The sequence below is a fragment of the Stenella coeruleoalba genome (genome assembly GCF_951394435.1).
Source record: "Stenella coeruleoalba genome assembly, chromosome: X".
In the NCBI taxonomy this organism is placed as follows: Eukaryota; Metazoa; Chordata; class Mammalia; order Artiodactyla; family Delphinidae; genus Stenella; species Stenella coeruleoalba.
The window spans coordinates 42,368,162-42,393,557 of record NC_137152.1 but is presented as its reverse complement, the minus strand read 5'-3'; the positions used below and the strand labels follow the sequence as shown (position 1 = coordinate 42,393,557).

At 36.0% G+C, this 25,396-nt stretch overlaps 1 protein-coding gene across 1 annotated transcript in view; it reads left to right on the top strand.

The window, feature by feature from the left end:
- Window positions 1-25,396, top strand: part of WNK3 (WNK lysine deficient protein kinase 3) — a 181,614-nt gene that overhangs the window by 31,452 nt on the left and 124,766 nt on the right. The window contains exon 2 of the mRNA XM_079909805.1: window positions 1,385-2,039. Within this exon, the coding sequence (XP_079765931.1) occupies window positions 1,503-2,039 (537 nt within the window). The 5' untranslated portion in view covers window positions 1,385-1,502. The remainder of the gene's footprint in view (window positions 1-1,384; window positions 2,040-25,396) is intronic.

The following is a 25,396-nucleotide window of genomic DNA, read 5'->3' as shown; positions in this document are numbered from 1 at the left end:
GTCTTAGGGTTGGTTTTTTAAAGGCTAAAGGAACACTCATTTCCCCATTTCTCTACTTTGCTGCTTCTTATTCTACAGTTTGGGAAACCAGGTGACCAGACATTATAATTAAAATTATTATACCAAAGCAACACTACTTTCCCCTCTATTTTTATATTAGGATTCTGAGTAAGATTTCATTTTATAAAAGAGGTTCTGCAGTTAAAAAATTCTGAAGTCTTTTTCCTACTTAAATTCTCTGATTTTTACCTATTTTTGTCTGCTTAGCAATCCTTTTGTCTTACTTATGGATCTTTGCTTTTGAGGTTTCTGGATAAGTTACCTTTAGTTAAGTGAATAGAGTTATTCTTTTTTTTTTGAGTAGAGTTATCCTTACTTAAAAATGTCCAATCTAAAATGTTAACATTTGGGGATGTGAGTGAAGGGTATACTAAATTCTTTGTATATTCTTGCAGGTCTTTTTCCAAGTCCAAAATTATGTCAAAATAAGTTAAAGAAAAAATTCTCTACCTAAGTGAGGCATTGTTAATTACCTTTTCCCACTTGCAGGTAATACTAGTCTTATTGACTTTCAAAGTATATTGATTTGGCAGTGTAGAGTATTGATGAAGATATGGAGGAACTGGAATTCTAATGTACTGCTCCTGGGAATGCAAAATGATACAACCACCTTGAAAAACAGATGGCAGTTTCTTTAAAGGTTAAGCATACATTTTCTGATACAGCCATTCCACTCTTAGGTACTTTCTCAAGGTAAATGAGAGTATATGTCCATGTAAAGATTTGTACACAGATCTTCATAGCAACCTTATTCATAATAGTCCATAAGTGAAATTCAACCCAAATGTCATCAAGAGGTGAATAAATAAACAAATTATGATATATCCAGATAATGGACTACTTAGAGGAATTACAAAGGGACAGGAGTAAGAGCTCTTGGTGGAGAAGCGTATGTTCATTGTCTTGATTTTGGAGATGGTTTCAGAGGTGTACATCTGTGTCAAAATTTATCAAATTGTACATTTTAAACACATGTAATTTACTGTATGACAATTATACCAGAGAAAGTTGATTAAAAGAATTTTAAGCCCCTTGGGGAAAAAATATGATGGATTGATAGAAGGGTATGAGAACTAGATTGCTAACCAACGTTCATGCAATATGAAGACTTATTGAGCTATATGCCAAGTAGTCTGCTAAGCACTGAGGACTACAGTGGTAAACAAGATAAGACACAGTCCCTGGAGTCTGCTGGTTGCTAAGATTGGACAGAAAAAAGAACAAACTTCTTATTAAGAAAAAAGGGATTAAACAGTCAGGTGACTTTTCTCCTTAATGATTTCCTTTGTGGGGTGATTTTAATATATCCTTTTTCCCCCTTCAGGTTGCTATGGAAACATATGACCACATAAAAGGAAGTCTATTCTGATAATTCTGTTACCTGAGATGCAACTGGACTGAAGAGTGGAACAGGAAAAATTTTAGTGCCAACCTTAATTACAATGGATACTGATTCAGGAGGGCCAGCTAGCACAGAAGATTCTGAGAAACCTGATGGAGTTTCATTGGAAAACAGAGTTCGTCAGGTTGCAGCAACTTTGACCGTGGAAGCTAGACTAAAAGAGAAAAACAGTACCTTCTGTGCTTCTGGAGAAACTATAGAAAGGAAAAGATTCTTTCGAAAGAGTGTTGAGATGACAGAAGATGGCAAAGTTGCTGAATCTTCCTCCAAAGATGAGAGAATAAAGACTGCAACAAATATTCCAAGAGTAGAAAAGCTTCCTACAAATGTGCTAAGAGGCAGACAAGAAGTTAAATATGAGCAGTGTTCAAAGGGAATGTCAGAATCCTCAAAAGATTGTTTCAAGGAGAAAAATGAAAAGGAAATGGAAGAAGAAGCAGAAATGAAGGCTGTAGCTACTTCTCCTAGTGGCAGGTTCCTGAAATTTGACATAGAGCTGGGAAGAGGAGCATTTAAAACAGTATATAAAGGACTGGACACTGAAACATGGGTTGAAGTTGCTTGGTGTGAGCTGCAGGTGTGTATACAATCTTCTTGGTTTTAATGCATTCCAGTTTTAGCTGGCCTGGGCTTCTGAGTGATCCAGTATTAAAATGTATCATGGATTAAAATAAAACGAAGGACTTGTCCCCACATCCCTGAAATTATGCTCCTTTCTTAGATCCTCTTAGGAGCTCACGCCAAACTTTTGTTTTTCCTGTTGTTTTCCCCTCTGTTTTAAAGGGAAAAAGTCTATTCTGCCTTTCTTTGGGGAAATGCCCCTAATTCATTACCCTTAGGAAATTCCCGAAACTCTTAATGTCTCATTTTGAAAACTTTTAGTAAATGTATGCCTTATGAGTTGATTGTTATACTAAATATTTGAGAGTGTGATATGTTAGGGATATATGCAGTATGATATTTCCCATCTCTCTTTTTCTTTCAACAAACTTTTGGGGGTTCATGTGTTGTTTTTCAGAACAGGAAATGGTTTTCTTGTTTCTTTGAGGGCTTCTAGTAATATAAACTCCTCTCCATGCCTTTGAGTTTACCTCAGAGAGGATCTCTGGAAGAAATAATCACCAGAATCTACTGAGCTTAGTCAACTGGAATGTTGTTTAGGAAGGAGAAGTGGAAGCATCAGAAGACTAGTTGAATTACCTAGATATTTGTTTCCATAATAAATGTTTATGTGGTACTTGTAACTAATGAAGGACTAAATGGAGACAGAACATCATAGAAAGGATTATAATAGGAATAGTTTCAGACAGATGTAGGTTAAACCTAAGGAAAAGCTTTGTGACCTCAGCCAGCTCATGGGAAATGGTCAGTGTTCACAATAGGTGCTTAAAATTAAGATTAATAAAGCCAATCACTAAGTACAGGTTTTTTTGTTGTTCAAATTCCAGTGGTCTCTGTGTGTGGGTGTGTATGTATGTACCATGATTTCACACCTTCTTAATTTACTATAGATTGCCATTTAGATAGGTTGAAATTTAGTCTTGGTCCCTGCATTTCTAGGAAGCCTTTTGTTTCAAAACTTTACTCTGTTTTTTAAAAAACTTTACTCTCCTTTTGTTTCAAAACACTTACTCTGTCAGTGTTTGCTTTGTATGCAGATTCAGGAGACTACTGTCAGAGACTGAGATTCTGTAAGTCTGGGGTGGGATGCAAGACTGCAATTTTTTTTTTTTTTTCAGTACTCGGGCCTCTCACTGTTGTGGCCTCTCCCGTTGCGGAGCACAGGCTCCGGACGCGCAGGCTCAGCGGCCATGGCTCACAGGCCCAGCCGCTCTGCGGCATGTGGGATCTTCCCGGACTGGGGCACGAACCCGTGTCCCCTGCATCGGCAGGCGGACTCTCAACCAGGGAAGGGAAGGCCAAGACTGCAATTTTAACAAGCTTTCAAAGTGCTTCCAGTATAGGAGGTCCCTTGACGACTCTTTGGAATGCAAGTTACCTAGCAGTCGAGCCATTCCAGTAGTTCTTAAAAGATGTGTGCATGTGCTGTGTGGGGTTTGCTTGGTTTTCTTCTTACCCCCTTTTTACCCTTTAAGAATTTTATTTTAAGGTCTGTGTCACAGTAGGAATATTAGATACTGCGAGTAAACAAACATTAAGATCGCCTGAAATTATACTACTTTGAGGATGCTTTAAACATTTCAGTATATATCTTTATGGACTCTTTCTTTTGCATAAATGTATATATGACTGTATGCCACCCCATGGAATTGTACTGTTAGGTTTGAACAAAACCTTTTTTTAACTTATCATGAACATCTTTTCATTACTGGTAATTGTACATTTACATCATTATTTTTAATAGATGCCCTTATAAGTTATTCAATCTATTGTTGGACTTCTACATTTTTCTCCGATATTTCACTGTTATAACCATGGTTGTGATCAGTATCCTTGCATATATATATATATTGAAAATTATGTAAATTTTAATTTAATCTCTGCATTGTGATTTCAGTAACACTCATCTTTTTCTGGAGTGGGGGCCACAAAATGTAAAATATTTACTATCTGGTCCTTTGTTGTTGTTATTGTCATTTGCTTTTTTTCTTCCAGTTTTATTGAGATATAATTGACATACAACACTGTGTAAGTTTAAGGTGTACAGCATAATGATTTGACTTAAATACATCATGAAATGATTATCACAGTAAGTTTAGTGAACATCGTCTCAAATAGATACAAAATTAAATAGAAAAAATATTTTTTCCTTGTGCTGACAACCCTTAGGATTTACTCCCTTAACAATTTTCATAGATAACATACAGTAGTGGTGTTATCTTTAGCATGTTGTACATTACATCTCTAGTACTTATTTATCTTATAAATCTTTTGACTGCAGTAACACTCATCTTTTAATGATACTCTGTTTGTAAATGGGGGAGATAATTTCCATTCACTTGGTGGTAGGACACATAGTGAAGATATGTCATATATTTTGCAAATCGTGTACTCTAGCTGTGCTAAAGAATGTTTAGGTAAAACTTGAAAATATTTTAGTGGTAGGAACTGCCTAGGGGAATACCTTCTATTATTCACCTGTGGAAAGGTTGAAAGATCCCATAAAGTCTTACTACTCCAAGTGTAGTCTCTGGACCAGCAGCATGGACATCACCTGGGAACTTGGAGCCGCAGGTTCCTAGGCCTCATCCCAGACTATTGAATCAGAGTCTACCTCTTAGTAACATCTGCAGGTGATTTGTATGCACAGTAGAGCTTGAAAAGCACTGAAATAAGGGACTAATTCCAAGAGCTAGCTGAATCAGAGGAGGAATTCCCTTAATACACCAACATGAGCTTTATATTATATCATTTATACTGATTCCTGGCATCCACTCCAGACTTTCTAAATTAGAATCTTCAGGAGGTGAGGTCCAGGAACTTACTTTTTTTAAGAAATTAATTAATTAATTTTGGCTGTGCTGGGTCTTCGTTGCTGCGTGTGGGCTCTAGTTGCGGTGAGCAGGGGGGCTACTCTTCCTTGTGGTGTGCGGGCTTCTCATTGCAGTGGCTTCTCTTGTTGCAGAGCATGGGCTCTAGGTGTGTGGGCTTCAGGAGTTGTGGCTCGCGGACTCTAGAGTGCAGGCTCAGTAGTTGTGGCACACGGGCTTAGTTGCTCCGTGGCATGTGGGGTCTTCCCGGACCAGGGCTTAAACCCGTGTCCCCTGCATTGGCAAGCGGATTCTTAACCATTGTGCCACTGTGGCACCACTGTGCCACAAGTTCCACCAGGAACTTACTTTTATTATTTATTTATTTATATTTTTTATGAAGTTTTATTTTATTATTATTATTTTTTGGTCACACTGTGCAGCTTGAGGGATCTTAGTTCCCCAACCAAGGATCGAACCTGTGGCCCCTGCAGTGGAAGCTCAGAGTCCTAACCACTGGACCGCCAGAGAATTCCCCACAGGAACTTACTTTTAAAAGTTCTCCAGGTAATTGGATATATAGCCAGATTTGGGGATCTCTCATGTGGAGCAAATGTTGTAAATTTTAATTTACAAAAATAAAGTACATTTTAATTTATACAAAGAACAACAATTGCAGTCTTCTATTCTGAAAGGAATGTCAGAATTAGTGGACTTAGTTGATACAATTTTTGGATCTCATGTCACTTTCTGCATATTTGGAATTAGGAAAAACTAACTTATTTAGAATCCCAGAAGGATAAGGGCATCATCTTTTAATTACTTTCCTGTGAGTAGTATGCAGTTTGTAATGTACAATTTCTCATATTTTTTCTGTAAAGTCTTACTCTTTATTATATAATTAAATAATTTTGTTGAAAAACATCCCAGTGAGCAGTTTAAATGTTTAAATTATTCTTGATTCTTTCCCAACCTTTGTTTATATATATATATGTGTGTGTATAATATATAAAATTGGTGTGTCTATACTTTTGTTATCAATTTGACATATATTTTCTATTTATTAACATCATTAAAATATGTAAACTATATTTTATTGCGTACACACCACCTCTTAATCTTCTCCCCTGAAATTTGGCAGTTCTTTTCTTTCTTAAAATTTTATTTTTGCATGTTTGATTTGAAATTCACAGCTCAAAAAAAGGTTTTTATACCTTTTTCTCTTGATGGCATTTCCGCCTATTGTAGATACTTGAGCCTTGTGTAACAATTCTTAAAAGCCTCATATCCATTTATTTAGAATACATGGACTTTAGGGCAGTGCAAAGAACAAGGAGAGACAGATTTTACTGCTGATATTTGACTTTGAGGATGTTGAAAACAAACAAATCCTTTGAAGATGTGGGTCAGATTTAGGATTTGGCCATAAACATTTGCATTTCAACAGTTTGTCATATTTTATGGTTTCTATAATTTGATTTTTAATGCATTATTGGGAAGAACCTGTTGTTCTTTGTAAAGAATTGTAAATTACTTGGTAAATTGGTAATTTATTGTGAGTGAGGGCTGTCAGTCATACGTTTTATTTAGAAGACTTTTAGTTCATGATGTTGAAAGACCTGGTCACATGTCACTAAAAGACCTGTTTAGTAACTTTTAGAACGAGTCAGTCACAAGAGTTTGTAATAGTTTTCTCCTACACTAACAACATGAAAATCAACAACACCTTGCTTTTACATATGGAAACACAACCAGTTTTTGCTTTACTTCCGCTAGCATGCTTGTCATTTGTTTTCTTGATGGAACTGAGTTTTCATATAACGCTATTTTCCAATTGAAGGAACATCATAGATATGTAAAATTTTTTGTTATTTGACTCTTTCTAAAATGTATTTGAGTGTGCTTGTAATAAGCTTCACTGTGGGGTCAATTCTGTGATTGTGTGTTTTTCAAGGTAATTAAACAGGCCTTCTTTAAGTAACATCTAACAACTAGACCTCTAACAAGTCAGCTGTAGTCTCTGAACTGAACCAAAAATGGCACTGAAAAGAAAGATTTAAAAAAAGACATAGTTGACTGTAGCAAGTTGATGTGTTGAGTGAGCATTCTAATACACTTTGATTATAGTAATGAAGATATTTCAAGCAATGCAGTAGAAGTAACAGTTTAAAGATCTGTACTTTCATGCCTAAAGTATCTTATCAAAATTGTGGAGGAACTTGTTTCTGTTTTATTTTCATTTATCAAATAAAAACACTTTGGGGAGAAGTATATTTTTAGGCAGACGTACATTTAATTGTGAAATTAGAATTAGATAATAATGTGAAAATAGCTGAATTTCCAATAAAGGAAAAAGTAATTAAAATATATGCTAGAATTTCTGTTTCTGAATAAATATTGTTGTCTAAAGTATTCACTCTGGGATATTTTTGCTCTTAAAATATTTTTGTTATGACCCTCTTGGAAGTGATTCCAGATTCTGTTAGAGCTACACAAGAAAATGCTTCATTACATATAAGCACACCCTAAATAGTGTTATTCAGTTTTAATTTCCCACTGTCTTCATCAGACCCAGCCCTCAAAGTGCAATACTCTCATAGGCAAAGAATGATTACATCGAAGGGAGGAGGGATAAAACTTGCTTAACTATATATGTTCTAGTTTCTTTGTTTAAAAGCTAGTCACATAACTTTATTAAGTATAAACCAAAGACAGATGTTTTCATAAAATGACAAAGGGTGAGAGTGGCAGGAGACAGACTTGGTCTGGGAAATACCATTAATTTCCCCAGTTAGTTCAATGAGTTAGTTTTGAGCTAACTATCTGCTTGATAGATAACAAATTGATACATCTAGTTGGCTGAATGAATAATTGCACCCCGAAGATGTTCATGTCCTAATCCCTGGAACCTATGTTACGTAACATTGCAAAATGGATTTTGCAGCTACGATTAAACTAAAGATCTCGTGATAGGTAGATTATCCTGGATTATCTGGGTGGGCCCAGTGTAATCACAAGGATCCTTTTTTTAAAAAAGTATTTATTTATTTATTTGGCTGCGTTGGGTCTTAGTTGCGGCACGCGGGATCTTTCGTTGCGCCACGCAGGCTTCTCTCTAGTTGTGATGTGTGGGTTTTTCTCTCTAGTTGTGGCGCATGGGCTCCAGGGTGTGTGGGCTCTGTAGTTTGTGGCACGCGGGCTCTCTCGTTGACGTGTGCGAGCTCAGTAGTTGTGCTGCACAGGCTTAGTTGTCCTGCAGCGTGTGGGATCATCTTAGTTCCCCGACCAGGGATTGAACCCACGTCCCTTGCATTGGAAGGTGGATTCTTTACCACTGGACCACCAGGGAAATCCCACAAGGGTCCTTTTGAGAGGAAGGATGGCCATTAGTCAGAAGGAGATCTGATAATGGAAGCTGAGGTTGGAGTGATAGGAATATGGGCAACCTCTAAAAGCTGGGAAAGACAAGGAAACAGATTCTTCCCTAGAGCATACAGAAGGAACACAGCCTTGCCAACACCTTGATTTTAGTTGAGACTCATTTGGATTTTTTTTTTTTTTTTTTTTTTTTTTTTGCGGTACGCGGGCCTCTCACTGTTGTGGCGTCTCCCATTGCGGAGCACAGGCTCCGGACGCGCAGGCTCAGCGGCCATGGCTCACAGGCCCAGCCGCTCCGCGGCATGTGGGATCTTCCTGGACCGGAGCACGAACCCGTGTCCCCTGCATCGGCAGGCGGACTGTCAACCACTGCGCCACCAGGGAAGCCCTCATTTGGAGTTTTGATCTCTACAATTGGAAGATAATAAATTTGTGTTGTTTTAAGCCACTAAATTTGTGGTAATTTGTTATAGCAGCAATAGGAAATGAATACAGTACACATAGCTATGATTTATTCATTTGTTCATTCATTCAACAAATAAATATTCAGTACCTACAGTGTACCAGAACTGTGCTAAGTGCTAGGGATGTAATGGGGATAAAAAGCAGACACAGGCACCATTTTCATAAAGCTTACAGTAGAGGTAGTTTATAGTCAGTAAGAAGAAGGCTTGGAGATTGGAATTAGTGAAAAGATGAAAGGGCTGTTAAATATAGATTTGTTTGAAAGAAATGGTAGGGTTGGGAAGAGCAAGCGACATGGATACTACTCCTTTACTACTTAGTTTTCTTTTTTATTTTGAGATAATTTGCTACTAACAGAATAGTTGCAAAGATAGTATAGAAGTTCCTGTATGTCCTTCACTCAGTTTTCCCTTATGCTAATATTTTAATCAGAGAACATTTATCAAAACTTAAGAAATTAGTATTACTACAGTACTATTAACTAAAGTACCGAACTTGTTTGGATTTCACCAGTTTTCCTACTGGTGTTCTTTTTTCAATGGTATGATCCAGTTCAGGATCCCACATTGCATGTAGTTATGTCCCTTTAGTCTCTTCCAATCTGTGACAGTTCTTCAATCTTTGTTTTTCATGATCTTGAACTTCTAATGAGTACTGCTCAGTTAGTTTGTAGAGTGTTCCTTAATTTGGGTTTGTCTTATGTTTTCACATGATTAGATTTAGGCTATGAATTTTGGCAAGAATACCATAACATTTATTCATTGGAATTACCTCTTAGTTTTGTGTGGTCTCTTCTTAAGTATGACTGTTAAGTTTCTGAAAACCCAACAATTGGGGAAATTTGTCATTGAGGAACTTTAGTATATCTTAAGTTATAAATAATGGTGTCATACACTTTTGCATTTATCAAAATTAGTATTAATTGAGTACTTATGCAGGTACTTAATTTGAATATTTTATTTAATCTTGCAATAGTTATATGAGGTAGGGATGATTAGTTTTCAGGTGGTAGAAGTGAGGTTTAGATACATTAAGTAACTTTCCCAAAGGGGTAGAGTAAGGATTTATAGTCCATCAATTGTATATATAAAACACTTACATAGATGATTTAAGAATTTCCTCCTCATTACTTATTTGAGCAGATCACTCTTTCATGTTTTTAACCATTTTACAACAAATGATTTCTTAAATGGACACTGTTTAAAATAAGATTCTTTTTTTCCCCCCCAAATGAGTTAGAACTTAATTTTGGGCTTCAGGACCAGCGTCAGAGACTCTAGTCTGAGAAATCATCATTCCTGTAAAATAAGGTTCTTAACATTAAACTAACTGCTGAAGCTCAAAGGGTACTAGTTAATGGTGTCATTTAAGGACACTCTCTGGCTTGGGGGCTCTGAAGAACAGTTTCATGGTTGGGTTGCCATGGTTCAGTGTCTGGCCTTCACCTTTTGTCAGTGTCTAGAGGTGGTTGGACACGTTGGGGAGACTGACTTGTGCTAACTCAAATGCCTAGGTTTAGGACAGAAATTTATTAATTTAGAATGAATTAATGAATTAATTTTATCTGATATAGTTGTTAGGTCATATGGTCTAACTGGTCTGTAGGTTAGATACATGGGAAGCTAAATTATAATCAGAAGCTGGCTTAGTAAGTACAGAGTCAGAACAAAGGTACTAAATGTTCCTGTGTGTCCTGCTAAAACAGTATACTGACCGAATGAACTGGATGCTCAGGTCCTAACTGGATGAGGACATCCTCTTTGTTCAACAGTACTGGAAGACAAGTGAACCTGGTTATGTCTGTGGTTCATCCCCCTTTCCATATGTTATCTTTATTACCATCGATGAGCACTTTTCTTTAGGTATTAATACATACCATTGCTGTCTAAAAGCTTTAACATGCTCGTATGGCCAAACTGTGATTATTATATGCTGATTTCTTGATTAATACTTTGATGTTACCATTTACAAATTATAATTACCCTAGTGTGTGTTTATTTCATTTAGTTTTACACATATCTCTCCATGGAAAGTGTTTTGTGAATGACGTATCTGAGGTCATTACTGTGAATATTGTTTCTGAGAGGCAGAGCTTTGAACTAGGAAGTACTTGGGATTCATAACACAGCAGACCTAAGTTCGTTTGCCTGTGCCAGTTAGGTACCTTGGGCAAGCTAAGCAGTTTAGCATTTTGGAGCTTTACTTTTTCACTTTTTTAAAAAAGAAAAATATAATAAATATTACTGATATCCAAAAAAAGAATAATAACCTCATATTTATCCAGAATATTCATTGATATTTAAGAACCATTTTGAAGCCTTCATAGCATTCATCTTTACTTGAACAAGTTATTTTATAATACAGCTTTTATAACAATGTTGATGATTTCTTCCTTTTTTCACGTTTGCAGAAACAGATCCACATAGCCTCTGACTTGGTTCTGTAGTTCATTGTTGGTGTTTGCATTAAGAGACATAGCTGATAACGCCATAGTTTACCTTTTGGAAACTAAATGCTTCTTATCTTGAATAAATACATATGCAGGTTAGTCATGTTGGTATTGTGCCTTGTCTCAGGAAAGGTTTTGCATACATTTTTAGCATTCCGTATATTATAATAGATTAAGTGTTTAGTTAACATGAGGACAATATTTCTTTTTAAAGAAGTGTGGAGTAGTTAAAATCTGTTTGGTAAATTTGTATTTGACCTCTGTTATATTTATCAGCCATATAAATTAATATTTGTAACACTGAAAAATTGATATTTGATGCTATTTTTTGGTGACCTTACTACTGGAGACAGTAGATTTAGGGATCATTTTTGTAGACTATAATTTTCCGACTCTGTCAGCTCCATTAACTGTCACTGCTCTCTAGTTTGCCTTTTGTGGTTCATCACTCCTTTCTTGAGTACGAACTCTACTCATTGGCGACGTGTGAAAATTACCTTATCAAAGTGGTTATCATTAATACAATAGAGTGTGTGTGTGTGTCTGTATGTCAATCTGTCTGTGTTTAAAGGAGGATTACTATAGTAGCTGAAAACTTTCCTTTGATTTTGGTGCTAGTTTGACAGGTTTACTTTCCTCTCACTGAATTAGAAGTGGACCTTTGAAGATCTTGGCCATACCTTTTTAGTGGACTTTACCTCCAGCATTATGTCTGGGACAGCAGTTGTAATTTTGTAAAGCTGTTTACTCTTAATGCTGACTACTTTTGATCCATAGGATCAAAGGATAAAGTGGAGTAATTTAGTTTGGTACATAAAAGACTTGTGCTCTGCTAATTTAATCAGAAGGCATCAAAATTTATTCATTATTCTTCAGAGTAGATCTGCTGATCTATCATGAGAGGATGACTCCTAGCTAATTACAGGGACATTTAGGATTTATTAGTCATTTTAGGTTAGCTAGAAAAGCATAAACACTTTACTTGTTTCCAGCTCTCTTCTAAGTTTGTTGTTCCTTGCTTTTGTTCTTTGAGTTCCTTAACTCTTTTTTTTTCAGGCTTTAAAAAATATTGAGATACACTGTGTAAGTTTAAGGTGTACAACTGTTGGTTTGATACATTTATATATTGCAATATGATCACTATAGTAACGTTAGTTAACACCTTTATCATGCATGTCACATATTTATCATTTCATTTTTGTGTTGAGAACAGCCAAGATTTAGTCTGTTAGGAACTTTGAAGTTTACCATACAGTATTGTTGACTATAATTACTATGCTGTATATTAGATCTCTAGAACTTATTTCTCTACTAGTTGTAAGTTTGTACCCTGAAATAACATTCCCCTACCCCTCAGCCCCTGGTAACCACTATTCTACTCTGATTTTACAAGTTCAGATTTTTAGACTCCCATATAAATGTATGATATTTGTAATTTGAAGGGATATCTGCATACCCATGTAATGAACATTACATACCCATGTAATGAACATTGCAGCATTCACAGTAGCCAAGATATGACAACAACCTAAGTGTCTGTCAACAGAAGAATGGGTAAAGTAGATGTGATGTGTATACGTATACAATGGAATATTATTCAGCCATGAGAAAGAAGGAAATCCTGCCATTTGTGACAACATAGAAAGACCTTTAATGCATTGCTCTCAGTGAGATGTCAGAGAAAGACAAATACTATAAGTTCCTTAACTCTTTTTTAAAATAAATTTTTATTGTGACAAAATGTACATAACATAAAATTTACCATTTTAACCATTTTAAGTGTACAATTCAGTGGCATTAAGTACGTTCACCTTCACTACCACCCATTTCCAGAACTTTTTCATCATCCCAAACTGAAACTCTGTACCCATTAAACAATAACTCAGGTGTCCATTGACAGATGAATGGATAAAGATGTGGCACATATATACAGTGGAATATTACTCAGCCATAAAAAGAAACAAAATTGAGTTATTTCTAGTGAGGTGGATGGACCTAGTCTGTCATACAGACTGAAGTAAGACAGAAACTTACTAACACATAAATATGGAATCTAAAAAAAAAAAAAGGTTCTGATGAACTTAGGGGCAGGACAGGAATAAAGATGCAGACTAGAGAATGGACTTGAGGACACGGGGAGGGGGAAGGGTAAGCTGGGACGAAGTAAGAGAGTAGCATTGACATATATACACTACCAAATGTAAAATAGATAGCTAGTGGGAAGCAGCTGCATAGCACAGGGAGATCAGCTCGGTGCTTTGTGACCACCTAGAGGGATGGGATAGGGAGGGTGGGATAGGGAGACGCAAAAGGGAGGGGATATGGGGATATATGTATACATATAGCTGATTCACTTTGTTTTACAGCAGAAACTAACACAACATTGTAAAGCAATTGTACTCCAATGAATATGTTAAAAAAAAAAAAAAACCTCCCCATTCCCTACTCTTCCCATCCCCTGGTAACCACTATTCTACTTTCTGTCTCTATGAATTTGTCTATTCTAGGTATCCCATATAAGTGGAATCATACAATATTTGTTCTTTTGTGTCTGGGTTATCTCACTTAGCGTAATGTTTTCAAGATTCATCTATGCTGTAGCATGTATAAGAATTTCATTCCTTTTTAAGACTGAACTTGTATGTATATACCACACTTGTTTTATCCATTCATCCATTGATGGACATTTGTATTGTGTCCACCTTTTGGCTATTATGAATAACACTGCTATGATATTAGTGTACAAATATCTGCTCAAGTCCCTGCTTTCAATTATTTTTGGTATATACCTAGAAAGTGAGATTGCTGGATCATATTTCAGTTTTTTAGGAACTGCCATACTGTTTTCCATAGCGTTCATTTTACATTCCCACCAGCAATGAACAAGGGTTCTATTTACTCCACATGTTTGCCAATACTTGTTATTTTCTGTGTGTGTGTGTGTGTGTGTGTGTGTGTGTGTGTGTAATAGCCATCCTAATGGGTGTGAAGTGGCATCTCATTCTGGATTTGATTTGCATTTCTCCAATGACTAGAGATGTTGAGCCTCTTTTTGTGTGCTTATTCACCATTTGTATTTCTGGTTTTGAAAAATGTCTATTCAAGTCCTTTGCCAATTTTTGAATTGGGTTGTTATTGTTGTTGCTGTTGTTGTTGAGTGACAGGAGTTCTTTTATATATTCTGAGTATTAATCCCTTATTAGATATAGAGTTGCAAATATTTTCTCCCATTCTGTAGATTGCCTTTTCACTGTCTTATGGTGCCTTTAATGCACAAGTTTTAAATTTCTTTTCTTTTTTTTGAGTGGGGGGTGGTACGCGGGCCTCTCACTGTTGTGGCCTCTCCCGTTGTGGAGCACAGGCTCCGGACGCTCAGGCCCAGCGGCCATGGCTCATGGGCCTAGCCACTCCGCGGCATGTGGGATCTTCCCGGACCGGGGCACGAACCCGTGTCCCCTGCATCGGCAGGCGGACTCTCAACCACTGCGCCACCAGGGAAGCCCAAGTTTTTAATTTTGATTAAGTTCAGTTTATATATTTTATCTTTTGTTGCCTGTGTACTTTCACTTAAAAATTCATTGCTAAACCCAGTGTCATGAAGATTTTTCCCCTATGTTTTCTTATAAAAGTTTTATAATTTTACCTCTTATGTTTATTAGGTCTTTGATGCATTTTGAGTTAATTTTTGTATATGGTGTAAGGTAAGGGTAACCACTGTTCTGCTCTCTGTTTTTACAAGTTCTTCATTCTTTTGCACATGGATACTCAGTTTCTCCAACCTTTTGTGAAGAGACAATCCTTTCTCCATTGAAAGATCTTGACATCCTTGTCGAAAATCATCTATTTGACTATTTATACGAGGGATTATTTCTAGCTCTATAGTCTATTCCATTGATCTTTATGCCAGTATCACAGTGTTTTGATTACCATAGCTTTGTAGTAAGTTTTGAAGTCCAGAACTCCAACTTTGTTATTTTTTCAAGATTGTTTTGGTTATTTGAGGTCCCTTGAGATTCCGTATGAATTTTAGGATGGGTTTTTTTTTAATTTCTGGGTTTTTTAGGATAGTTTTTTTTATTTCTGCAAAACAGTGGGATTTTGATAGAATCTGCAGATCTCTTTTGGCATTGACATCATAACAGTATTAAGGTTTTCAATCCGAAAAAATGGGATGTGTTTCTATTTATTTATGTCTTCTATAATTTTAGCAATGTTTTGTAGTTTTAAGTGTTATAAGTCTTTTGCCTCCTTAGATAAGTTTCTTCCTAGATATTTTATTGTTTTTGATGCTATTATAAATTGAATTATTTTCTTAATTTCCTTTTTGGATTATTTATTTTAGTGTATAGAAGCACAACATTTTTTTTCCTTTTTCATTAGGGTGAATTTATTTATAATTTATCATTACATCAGTGCTATCCCCCTTGGGGTTCCCAACTTTATGCAGGATATCCCTTTATATTCTAGAAGCACAACTTATTTTTGAGTGTTGATTTTGTATCCTGCAACTTTGCTGAACTAGTTTAGTAGTGATTCATTTTTTTAATATATATATACATATATATCTTCTTTTTAAAAAATTTTTTTAACATCTTTATTGGAGTATAATTGCTTTACAATGGTGTGTTAGTTTCTGCTTTATAACAAAGTGAATCAGTTATACATATACATATGTTCCCATATCTCTTCCCTCTTGTGTCTCCCTCCCTCCCACCCTCCCTATCCCACCCCTGTAGGTGGTCACAGAGCACCGAGCTGATCTCCCTGTGCTATGCGGCTGCTTCTCACTAGCTATCTATTTTACGTTTGGTAGTGTATATATGTCCATGCCACTCTCTCACTTTGTCACAGTAGTGATTGATTTTGAGTGTCTGGAAAAGGAAGCTAACCACTAGTAAAAAGGAAAAAAATATGATATATTTTTAAGTTAACAGGAATAAAGTAAACAGCAAAGTAAAATAAATAAAGAACCTAAAATAAGATGGAAGGACTAAAATTAAATATATCTTTTGCTATATCAAATGTGGACAGATTGCACTTGCAGGAGTACCAACCAATATTAATATCTATTATAGAAGAAAGAAAGTAAACTTAAAGCATTAAACAGGGTATTACAAAGTTATTTACTTCACAGTTTAAGAAGATAAAGCCCTTTGATAAAGACCTATAGGCACCAAAAAGATTCTGGCTAATATTTTAAATTCAGAACCTCTAATAGATTAAAGGAAAATGGATAAACATATAGCTGTAGTAGGAAATTTCAGGTGCAGATCAAGTGGACGAAAAGTGAATAAATATAGAGGAAGTGAATTATATAATCCACAAACTCCATTTGATGGATATATAGAAGCTTATATTCTCCAAATGGGGAATATACATTTTTATGGTCTACAAGCCACTAAAAAAGTTGGTTAAATATGTGGCCCAAAGAAAACCTTAAGTTAAAAGAAAAGAGATTTTATATTCTGCATTACTCAATAAAATTAGAAATAAATAATGAAAAAAGTAACCAAAAAACTCTTAACTAATTGGAGATCAGAAATCGCACTCCTAGATAAAATTTGGATCAAGGAGAAAATCAAAACTCAAAGTATAAACTACCTAGAAAGCAATGAAAAAGAAGACATTGCAACAAAACTTGTGAGTCATTGCAAAAGCTATACCCAGAAGAAAATTTATCAGCTAAAATGTCTTCATTATTAATGAACAGTAACTGTTGGGTTGGCAAAAAAGTGCCTTCGTTTTTCAAGTAAAAATAAAAGACACATTTTTCATTTTCACTAAGAAATTTATTGAACAACGTATTCACCCTTTTGTTCTACTACCTCCTGCCATTTTCAGGCAACTTCATAATTCCAACTTCCCAAAACTTTTTATCATTTTTTTTCTTTCGGTATGTGGTCCTCTCACTGTTGTGGCCTCTCCTGTTGCGGAACACAGGCTCCGGACGCGCAGGCTCAGTGGCCATGGCTCATGGGCCTAGCCGCTCCGCGGCATGTGGAATCTTCCCGGACCGGGGCACGAACCCGTGTCCCCTGCATCGGCAGGCGGACTCCCAACCACTGCGCCACCAGGGAAGCCCCACTTTTTATCTTTTTGAGCAAAGAGCTCTTCCAGGTGCCTTTTACAGTCTTCCAGGGAATGGAAATTTTTTCCATTAAGAGAATTTTGTAAAGACCGAAATAAATGGAAATCCGAAGGTGCAATGTCTGGTGAATATGGCAGATGAATCAGAACTTCCCAGCCAAGCTGTAACAGGTTTTGCCTGGTTATCAAAGAAACATGTGGTCTAGTGTTATCCTGGTGGAAGATTATGCGTTTTCTGTTGACTAATTCCAGACGCTTTTCATCAAGTGCTGCTTTCAGTTGGTCTAATTGGGAGCAGTACTTGTTGGAATTAATCGTTTGGTTTTCCAGAAGGAGCTCATAATAGAGGACTCCCTTCCAATCCTACCATATACATAACATCACCTTCTTTGGATGAAGACCAGCCTTAGGTTGTGGTTCATTTCACTTGCCCCACGATCTCTTCCGCTCCACGTTATTGTACAGTGTCAAAGGAATTCACATAACCAAGCTGGTGCAAATGATTTTCACCTCTTGATTTGGATATTCTGAATATGTCGGCTATCTCCCACATGGTATAACATTGATTGTTCTCAATGAATGTCTCGATTTGATGGTTATCAACTTCAACTGGTCTACCCAACTGTAGAGCATCGTCCAGCGAGAACTCTCCAGCACGAAACTTCGCAAACCACTTTTGACATGTTCGATCAATCACAGCACCTTCTCCATACACTGCACCAATCGTTTTTTGCATTTCGGTTGCGTTTTTACCTTTCTTGAAATAATAAAGTATAATATGCCAAAAATGTTGCTTTTTTTCCTTCCATCTTCAATATTAGAATCACTACACAAAAATTCACCAATTTTGATAAGAGTTTTTTTTAAATGCACGCTGATATGACAGCTGTCACATACAATCTAACAAAATTGTTTGAATGAAGTTAAAGACTATTAAGTGCTACTAGAGCCATCTTATGGAAAAAACTGGCCAAACCTGTGGCCAACCCGATAGAAGGAATTTAGTACCTATCTTAAGACATTAGGGAAATAACAGTAAAAGAAAGCAAAATAAAGGAAGAGGGAATTAATAAAGATACCTGAAATCAAAAATTATAAATAGATATGAAATTCTAATATTTTGGACTCTCTGAAAAATGATTAATAAACCTGATGAAAGAAAATATGAGGGCAAAAAATACATGAGAGAAGATATGAGAAATGCAACATAGCCAGCTCTGGAAGAGTAAAAGAATTATAAGAGAATATGATGTGGACATTTGACAACAAATTTTCCTAACATTTTCATATGAAACATTTCAAATATAGAACAAAGTTGAAAATCTTAGAACATTCGTAATATCTGCTGTCTAGATTCTACCTTTCACATTGATAACACAGTTTAAACCTTAAGTAATGGATTACTCCTAATCAAAATATAAACCCAAAATGTACAGGAGAAAAAGAAAAGTTAAATAGGCCAGTTATTAAGACGATGTAGAGAGGGGATTTAAGCTCTTTTTTTCCCCCTCTTAATACCAGGGCAAGGAAGCATCCCAAGAATTTGCAATGCGAAATTGTTTATAATAAAGAAAACTTGGATCAGTCTAAATGCCCATCAATGAGTGAATGGCTAAATTGTGTTAGAACTATCTAATGAGATATTATAGAATAGTTAAACTAGAACTATACATATCAAAATACATAAATATAAAAAATGTAATATTGAGCAAAATAATTTGCAAAAGGACACATACCATGTGATAACCAATTATATCTCCTACAGTAGCAAGGAATAATTGGAAATTGCAATTTTTAAAAAGTACTATTTACAGTAGCACCCAAAAATGAAATACTTAAGTATAAATAACAAAGTATGTGTAGAATCTGTATGCTGATAACTAAAAAACACTGTTAAAAGAAATCGAAGATCTCTATAAATGGATTGGTTGGTTGGAAGACTCACTGTTGCTAAGATGTTCATTCTCTCCATATGACCTAGAAATTCAAAACAATTATATCAGAATCCCAGCAGGAATGTTTTTACATGTTGACAAGCTGATTCTAAAACTAATATGGAAAGGCAAGGAACTAGAATAGCTGAAACAATTTTGATAAAGAAGAACAAGTTTGAAGAATTCATGTTAACTGATTTCTAGACTTACTCTAAAGGTATAGTAATAATACATGTATGGTATTGGCAAAAAGGTAGACACACAGATCAGTGGAACAAAACAGAGTTCAGAAATAGACCCAAACACATATGGTCAAGTGATTTTAAAAAGGAAAATGGTGCAATGTTAATTTGGCATAGAAAGGATGGTCTTTTCAACAAAAGGTGCCGGAACAATTGGACATACATATTCAAAAAAATGAATATTGACCTAACTCTCATACATTATACAAAGTTTAACTCAAAATAAATTATAGACCTAAAAAGTAAAACAAGAAACTAAAACTTCTAGAAGGAAACATATGAGAAAATCTTTTTGAAATTTTGGTTAGGCAGAGAGTTCTTGGATATAACAACAAAATCATGATCCAAAGAAAAAAATCAATAAATTGGACTTCATCAAAATTAAAATATTTTGCTCTAAGAAAGACATGTTAAGAGAATGAAAAGACAGTCCACAGACTGGCAAATAATATTTTCTTTCCTTTTTTAAAAAATTTATTTATTTTTGGCTGCGTTGGGTTTTCATCACCACGCACGGGCTTTCTCTAGTTGCGGCAAGAGGGGGCTACTCTTCATTGCGGTGTGTGGGCTTCTCATTGTGGTGGCTTCTCTTGTTGCAGAGCACAGGCTCTAGGCGCACAGGCTTCAGTAGTTGTGGCTTGTGGACTCTAGAGTGCAGGCTCAGTAGTTGTGGCACACCGGCTTAGTTGCTCCACGGCATGTGGAATCTTCCCAGACCAGGGATCGAACCTGTGTCCTCTGCATTGGCAGGCAGATTAGTAACCACTGCGCCACCAGGGAAGTCCCCTGGCAGAGAATATTTTCAAATCACATATGTGACAAAGGACTTGTGTCCAGAATCTATAAAGAACTCGCAAAACTTAACAAGGTAAAACAACCCAATTTTAAAATGGGCTAAAGATTTGAACAGTCATCTCACCAAAGAAGACAGATATATGGCAAGTAAGCGTTTGAGAAGATGCTTTAAATAAGGAAATTATATTGTTAGGGAAAAGGAAATTAAAACCATAATCTCATACTCCAATACAACTATTAGAATGGCTAAAACCAACCAAACCAGAAAAGCCACCTGACAGTACCAGCTGTTGGTGAGGATGAAGAATGCAGAGAAATTCTCATATATTGCTGTCTTTTTCTTATAAAGTTAAGCATACCTTATGACCAATGAATCCTACATGAGATAGTTACCCAAGAAAACCTATGTTCACACAAAGACGTGTACATGAATATATTTATAGTAGCTTTATTTATAATTACTCAAAACTGAAATCACCCAAATTCTCCTCATCTGGGGAATGGATAAGTCGACTATGTTTCATCCATAGGTGGAATACTATTCAACAATTAAAAGCAACAAACTATTGATACTTGCACAATAAGGATAAATCTAAAAGACATTATGCTAAGTGAAAGATGCCAGGCTCAAAGGCTTTCTTCTCATTTATAAGAGTTTCTAGAAAAGACAAAATTATAGGAATAATAAATAGATCAGTGGTTTCTAGAATTTAAGGGTGAGGTGAGAGTTTGACTATAAAGGGATGGTGCAAGGGAGTTTTTTCGGGGGAGTGATGGAACTGTTCTGTATTTTAATTGTGGCAGTGGTTACATGACTTTATGCATTTGTTGAAACTCATGAAACTGTACACCAAAAAGAGTCAATTTTACTAGATATAAACTTTAAAATAAAATTTAATATATGGCTCAGGAGAAAGAAGCTGAGAGACTATCAGCTCTTTCTCCCTACCCCCGGCCTGCACAAAAAAAATCTTACTGAAACTCTGGACAAATGGAAAGCCATGTTCTTAGATGGTTTTCAGATGCCAGTTTTATCCAAAATTTTATATATGTTTCCAATTAAGATTCCAGGGGATTCTATTTTATTTTATTTTGTATTTTATTGATTTACTTTTAAACTTTTTATTTTATATTGGAGTATAGTTGATTAACAATATTGTGCCAGTTTCAGCTGCACAACAAAGTGATTCAGTTACTCATATACACGTATCTATTCTTTTTCAAATTCCTTTCCCAATTAGGCCGCCACGTAATATTGAGCAGAGTTCCCTGTGCTATACAGCAGGTCCCCGTTGGCTATTCATTTTAAATATAGTACTGTGTACACATCAATCCCAAACTCTCTAATCATCTCTCCCCCCAATCCTTCCCTCCTGGCAACCACAAGTTCGATAAGTCTGTGAATCTGTTTCTGCTTTACAAGTAAGTTCATTTGTATCATTTTTTTAAGATTCCGCATATAAGGGATATCATACAATATTTCTCCCTCTCTGTTTGACCCACTTCACTCAGCACAACAATCTCCAGGTCCATCCATGTTGCCACAGATGGCGTTACTTCATTCTTTTTAATGGCCAAGTAACATTCCATTGTATATATGTACCACATCTTCTTCATCCATTCATCTGTTGATGGACATTTAGGTTGCTTCCATGCCTTGGCTATTGCTGCTGTTGTAAAGCTGCACTGAGCAGCTTATGGGATTTTAGTTCCACGACCAGGGATCAAACCCGGGCCCTTGGCAATGAGTGTGCAGAGTCCTAACCAGTGGACCACCAGGGTATTCCTGATTCTCTTTTATTTTAATTGAAAAAAATGATCTTAATTTTTTTATGGAATATAAATAGATTAGCCAAGAAAATAATGAAGAATAGGAAAGTGACTTAGTCTTACCAGTTATTAAACATACTGAAAGCTACTGCCATAGGAATAGACAGATTGGTGGAAGGAAGCAGAACCCATTGTAGCTGGAAATTTAATATACAACAAACATGTTCTTCAAGTCAGTGAGAAACGAATGGTTTAAGTGGTGCTAGCAAAACTGATTAACCATCTAGATGAGAATACTGCATGTACAGAAATGGATTCCAGATGGATTAAGAAGTTAAATATAAAAAGTAAAGTCTTAGAAGACTAAAATTTAGATATTTACATAAGAGATATTCAATAAAGTAAAAGATATTACTGAGTGACTATGGGGTGTACTAAATGGTCATTATCTGAAGAAAAGACTCTTCTGTGCCAGTCTTCTCCCCCTAACTTTCCAGATATAACTGCAGTTATTCATTTGTATATCTGTCTAGTCCTTTTTCAATACATTTAAATATATACTAGAAAGCATAGCATTGTTCGGGATGGTTCTTCTTTTATGTACAAAGTATATTATAAATTTTCTTTCAGATCGATTTTTTTCACTCACCAGTAGGTCTTAGAGATCTATCCACATTAGTACACATAGATCTAGCTCATTCGTTTAACTGTTACTTGTTTATAACCAAGTTTAGCATACTGTGACCCATTTGATCCTGGGCAGGTTACTTAACCACCTTAACCTCAGTTTTTTTTTTTCCAAAATGGCGATGACAATAGTAGTGACTATCTCAAAGGGTTGTTGTAGGGACTAAATGTGTTAATATACAAAAAAATTTAGGACAGTCCTTGGCATATAATAAACTTTGTTATTGACATTTTGATTATTTCTAATTTTTCACAACTACAGACCATGCTGCAACTGACTGTCATTTACATATTTTCTTATACACATCAAGGAATAATGTAAATAACCAAAAATGAAATTGCCAGAGCTCTGGTGTGCTGCTTAACTAGGGTTACTATGAAGTCTTAAAAAAACCTCTTTTAACAGAAGTCTTTTCCTTTTATCAAGTTGCCATTTCTTCTACTCTCTTGAGTTTGATAAAAATACATTCTAGGGACTTCCCTGGTGGCGCAGTGGTTAAGAGTCCGCCTGCCAATGCAGGGGACATGGGTTCGATCCCTGGTCTGGGAAGATCCCACATGCCTCAGAGCAACTAAGCCCACGGGCCCTAGAGCCCATGCTCCGCGACAAGAGAAGCCACCGCAGTGAGAAGCACACAGCAAATAAGACCCAACACAGCCAAAAATAATTAAATTAAAAAAATTCTATCAAGGTATATATTTTTTATCTTAAAAAAATCCTTTGAACCCTTCTCATATTTCAAACACTACTGTGGATTTACTTATATATTTCTTTTTTCATTTTGGTGGGGTTTAGGAAGGGATGGGAATTAATTTAATATGTTGTTAACCATCTTGAAATAGAAATCATACCTAAACTTTTAACTAGCATATTTGATTATTTCTCTATCAACATCAAAGCTTAAAATAGTTCTGTCACTCCTTTCTCTCCTGCTTCCCCTTGCAGAAGACAGAAATAGTTTTTATTCTTCCTTCTCTATTAGATTTTAATGAAATAATCTGGAATTTTAATTAAAGACTTACCTTTTTGCATTACAGTTGACCTTTGAACAACGTGGGGGATAAGGGTGCTGGCCCTGAGGAGTAGAAAATTCATTATAACTTTATAGTCGGCTTTCCATATCTGCAGTTCTGCATCCAAGGATTCAACCAACCACCTATTATGTAGCAATGTAGTATTTATTGAAAAAAAATCCATGTGTAAGTGGGTCTATGGAGTTGAAACTTGTGTTGTTCAAAGGTCAACTGCATATATCTTCTATTTTAATTACTGTTTAGAAAATTTTACCAAACATATTAGCCACAGTTACTTAGGCTTCATTTTTTTTAAAACATCTTTATTGGGGTATAATTGCTTTACAATGGTGTGTTAGTTTCTGCTTTATAACAAAGTGAATCAGTTATACATATACATATGTTCGCATATCTCTTCCCTCTTGCATCTTCCTCCCTCCCACCCTCCCTATCCCACCCTCCAGGCGGTCACAAAGCACCGAGCTGATCTCCCTGTGCTATGCGGCTGCTTCCCACTAGCTATCTACCTTACGTTTGGTAGTGTATATATGTCCATTGCCTCTCTCTCGCTTTGTCACAGCTCACCCTTCCCCCTCCCCATATCCTCAAGTCCGTTCTGAAGTAGGTCCGTGTCTTTATTCCTGTCTTACCCCTAGGTTCTTCATGACATTTTTTTTCTTAAATTCCATATATATGTGTTAGCATACGGTATTTGTCTTTCTCTTTTGAAATTACGTCACTCTGTATGACAGACTCTAGGTCTATCCACCTCATTACAAATAACTCAATTTCGTTTCTTTTGATGGCTCAGTAATATTCCATTGTATATATGTGCCACATCTTCTTTATCCATTCATCTGTTGATGGACACTTAGGTTGTTTCCATCTCCAGGCTATTGTAAATAGAGCTGAAATGAACATTTTGGTACATGACTCTTTTTGAATTATGGTTTTCTCAGGTTATATGCCCAGTAGTGGGATTGCTGGGTCATATGGTAGTTCTATTTGTAGTTTTTTAAGGAACCTCCATACTGTTCTCCATAGTGGCTGTACCAATTCACATTCCCACCAGCAGTGCAGGAGTGTTCCCTTTTCTCCACACCCTCTCCAGCATTTATTGTTTCTAGATTTTTTGATGATGGCCATTCTGACTGGTGTGAGATGCTATCTCATTGTAGTTTTGATTTGCATTTCTCTAATGATTAATGATGTTGAGCATTCTTTCATGTGTTTGTTGGCAGTCTGTATATCTTCTTTGGAGAAATGTCTATTTAGGTCTTCTGCCCATTTTTGGATTGGGTTGTTTGTTTTTTTGTGATTGAGCTGCATGAGCTGCTTGTAAATTTTGGAAATTAATCCTTTGTCAGTTGCTTCATTTGCAAATATTTTCTCCCATTCTGAGGGTTGTCCTTTAGTCTTGTGTATGGTTTCCTGTGCTGTGCAAAAGCTTTGAAGTTTCATTAGGTCCCATTTGTTTATTTTTGTTTTTATTTCCATTTCTCTAGGAGGTGGGTCAAAAAGGATCTTGCTGTGGTTCATGTCATAGAGTGTTCTGCCTATGTTTTCCTCTAAGAGTTTGATAGTTTCTGGCCTTACATTTAGATCTTTAATCCATTTTGAGCTTATTTTTGTGCATGGTGTTAGGGAGTGATCTAATCTCATACTTTTACATGTACCTACCT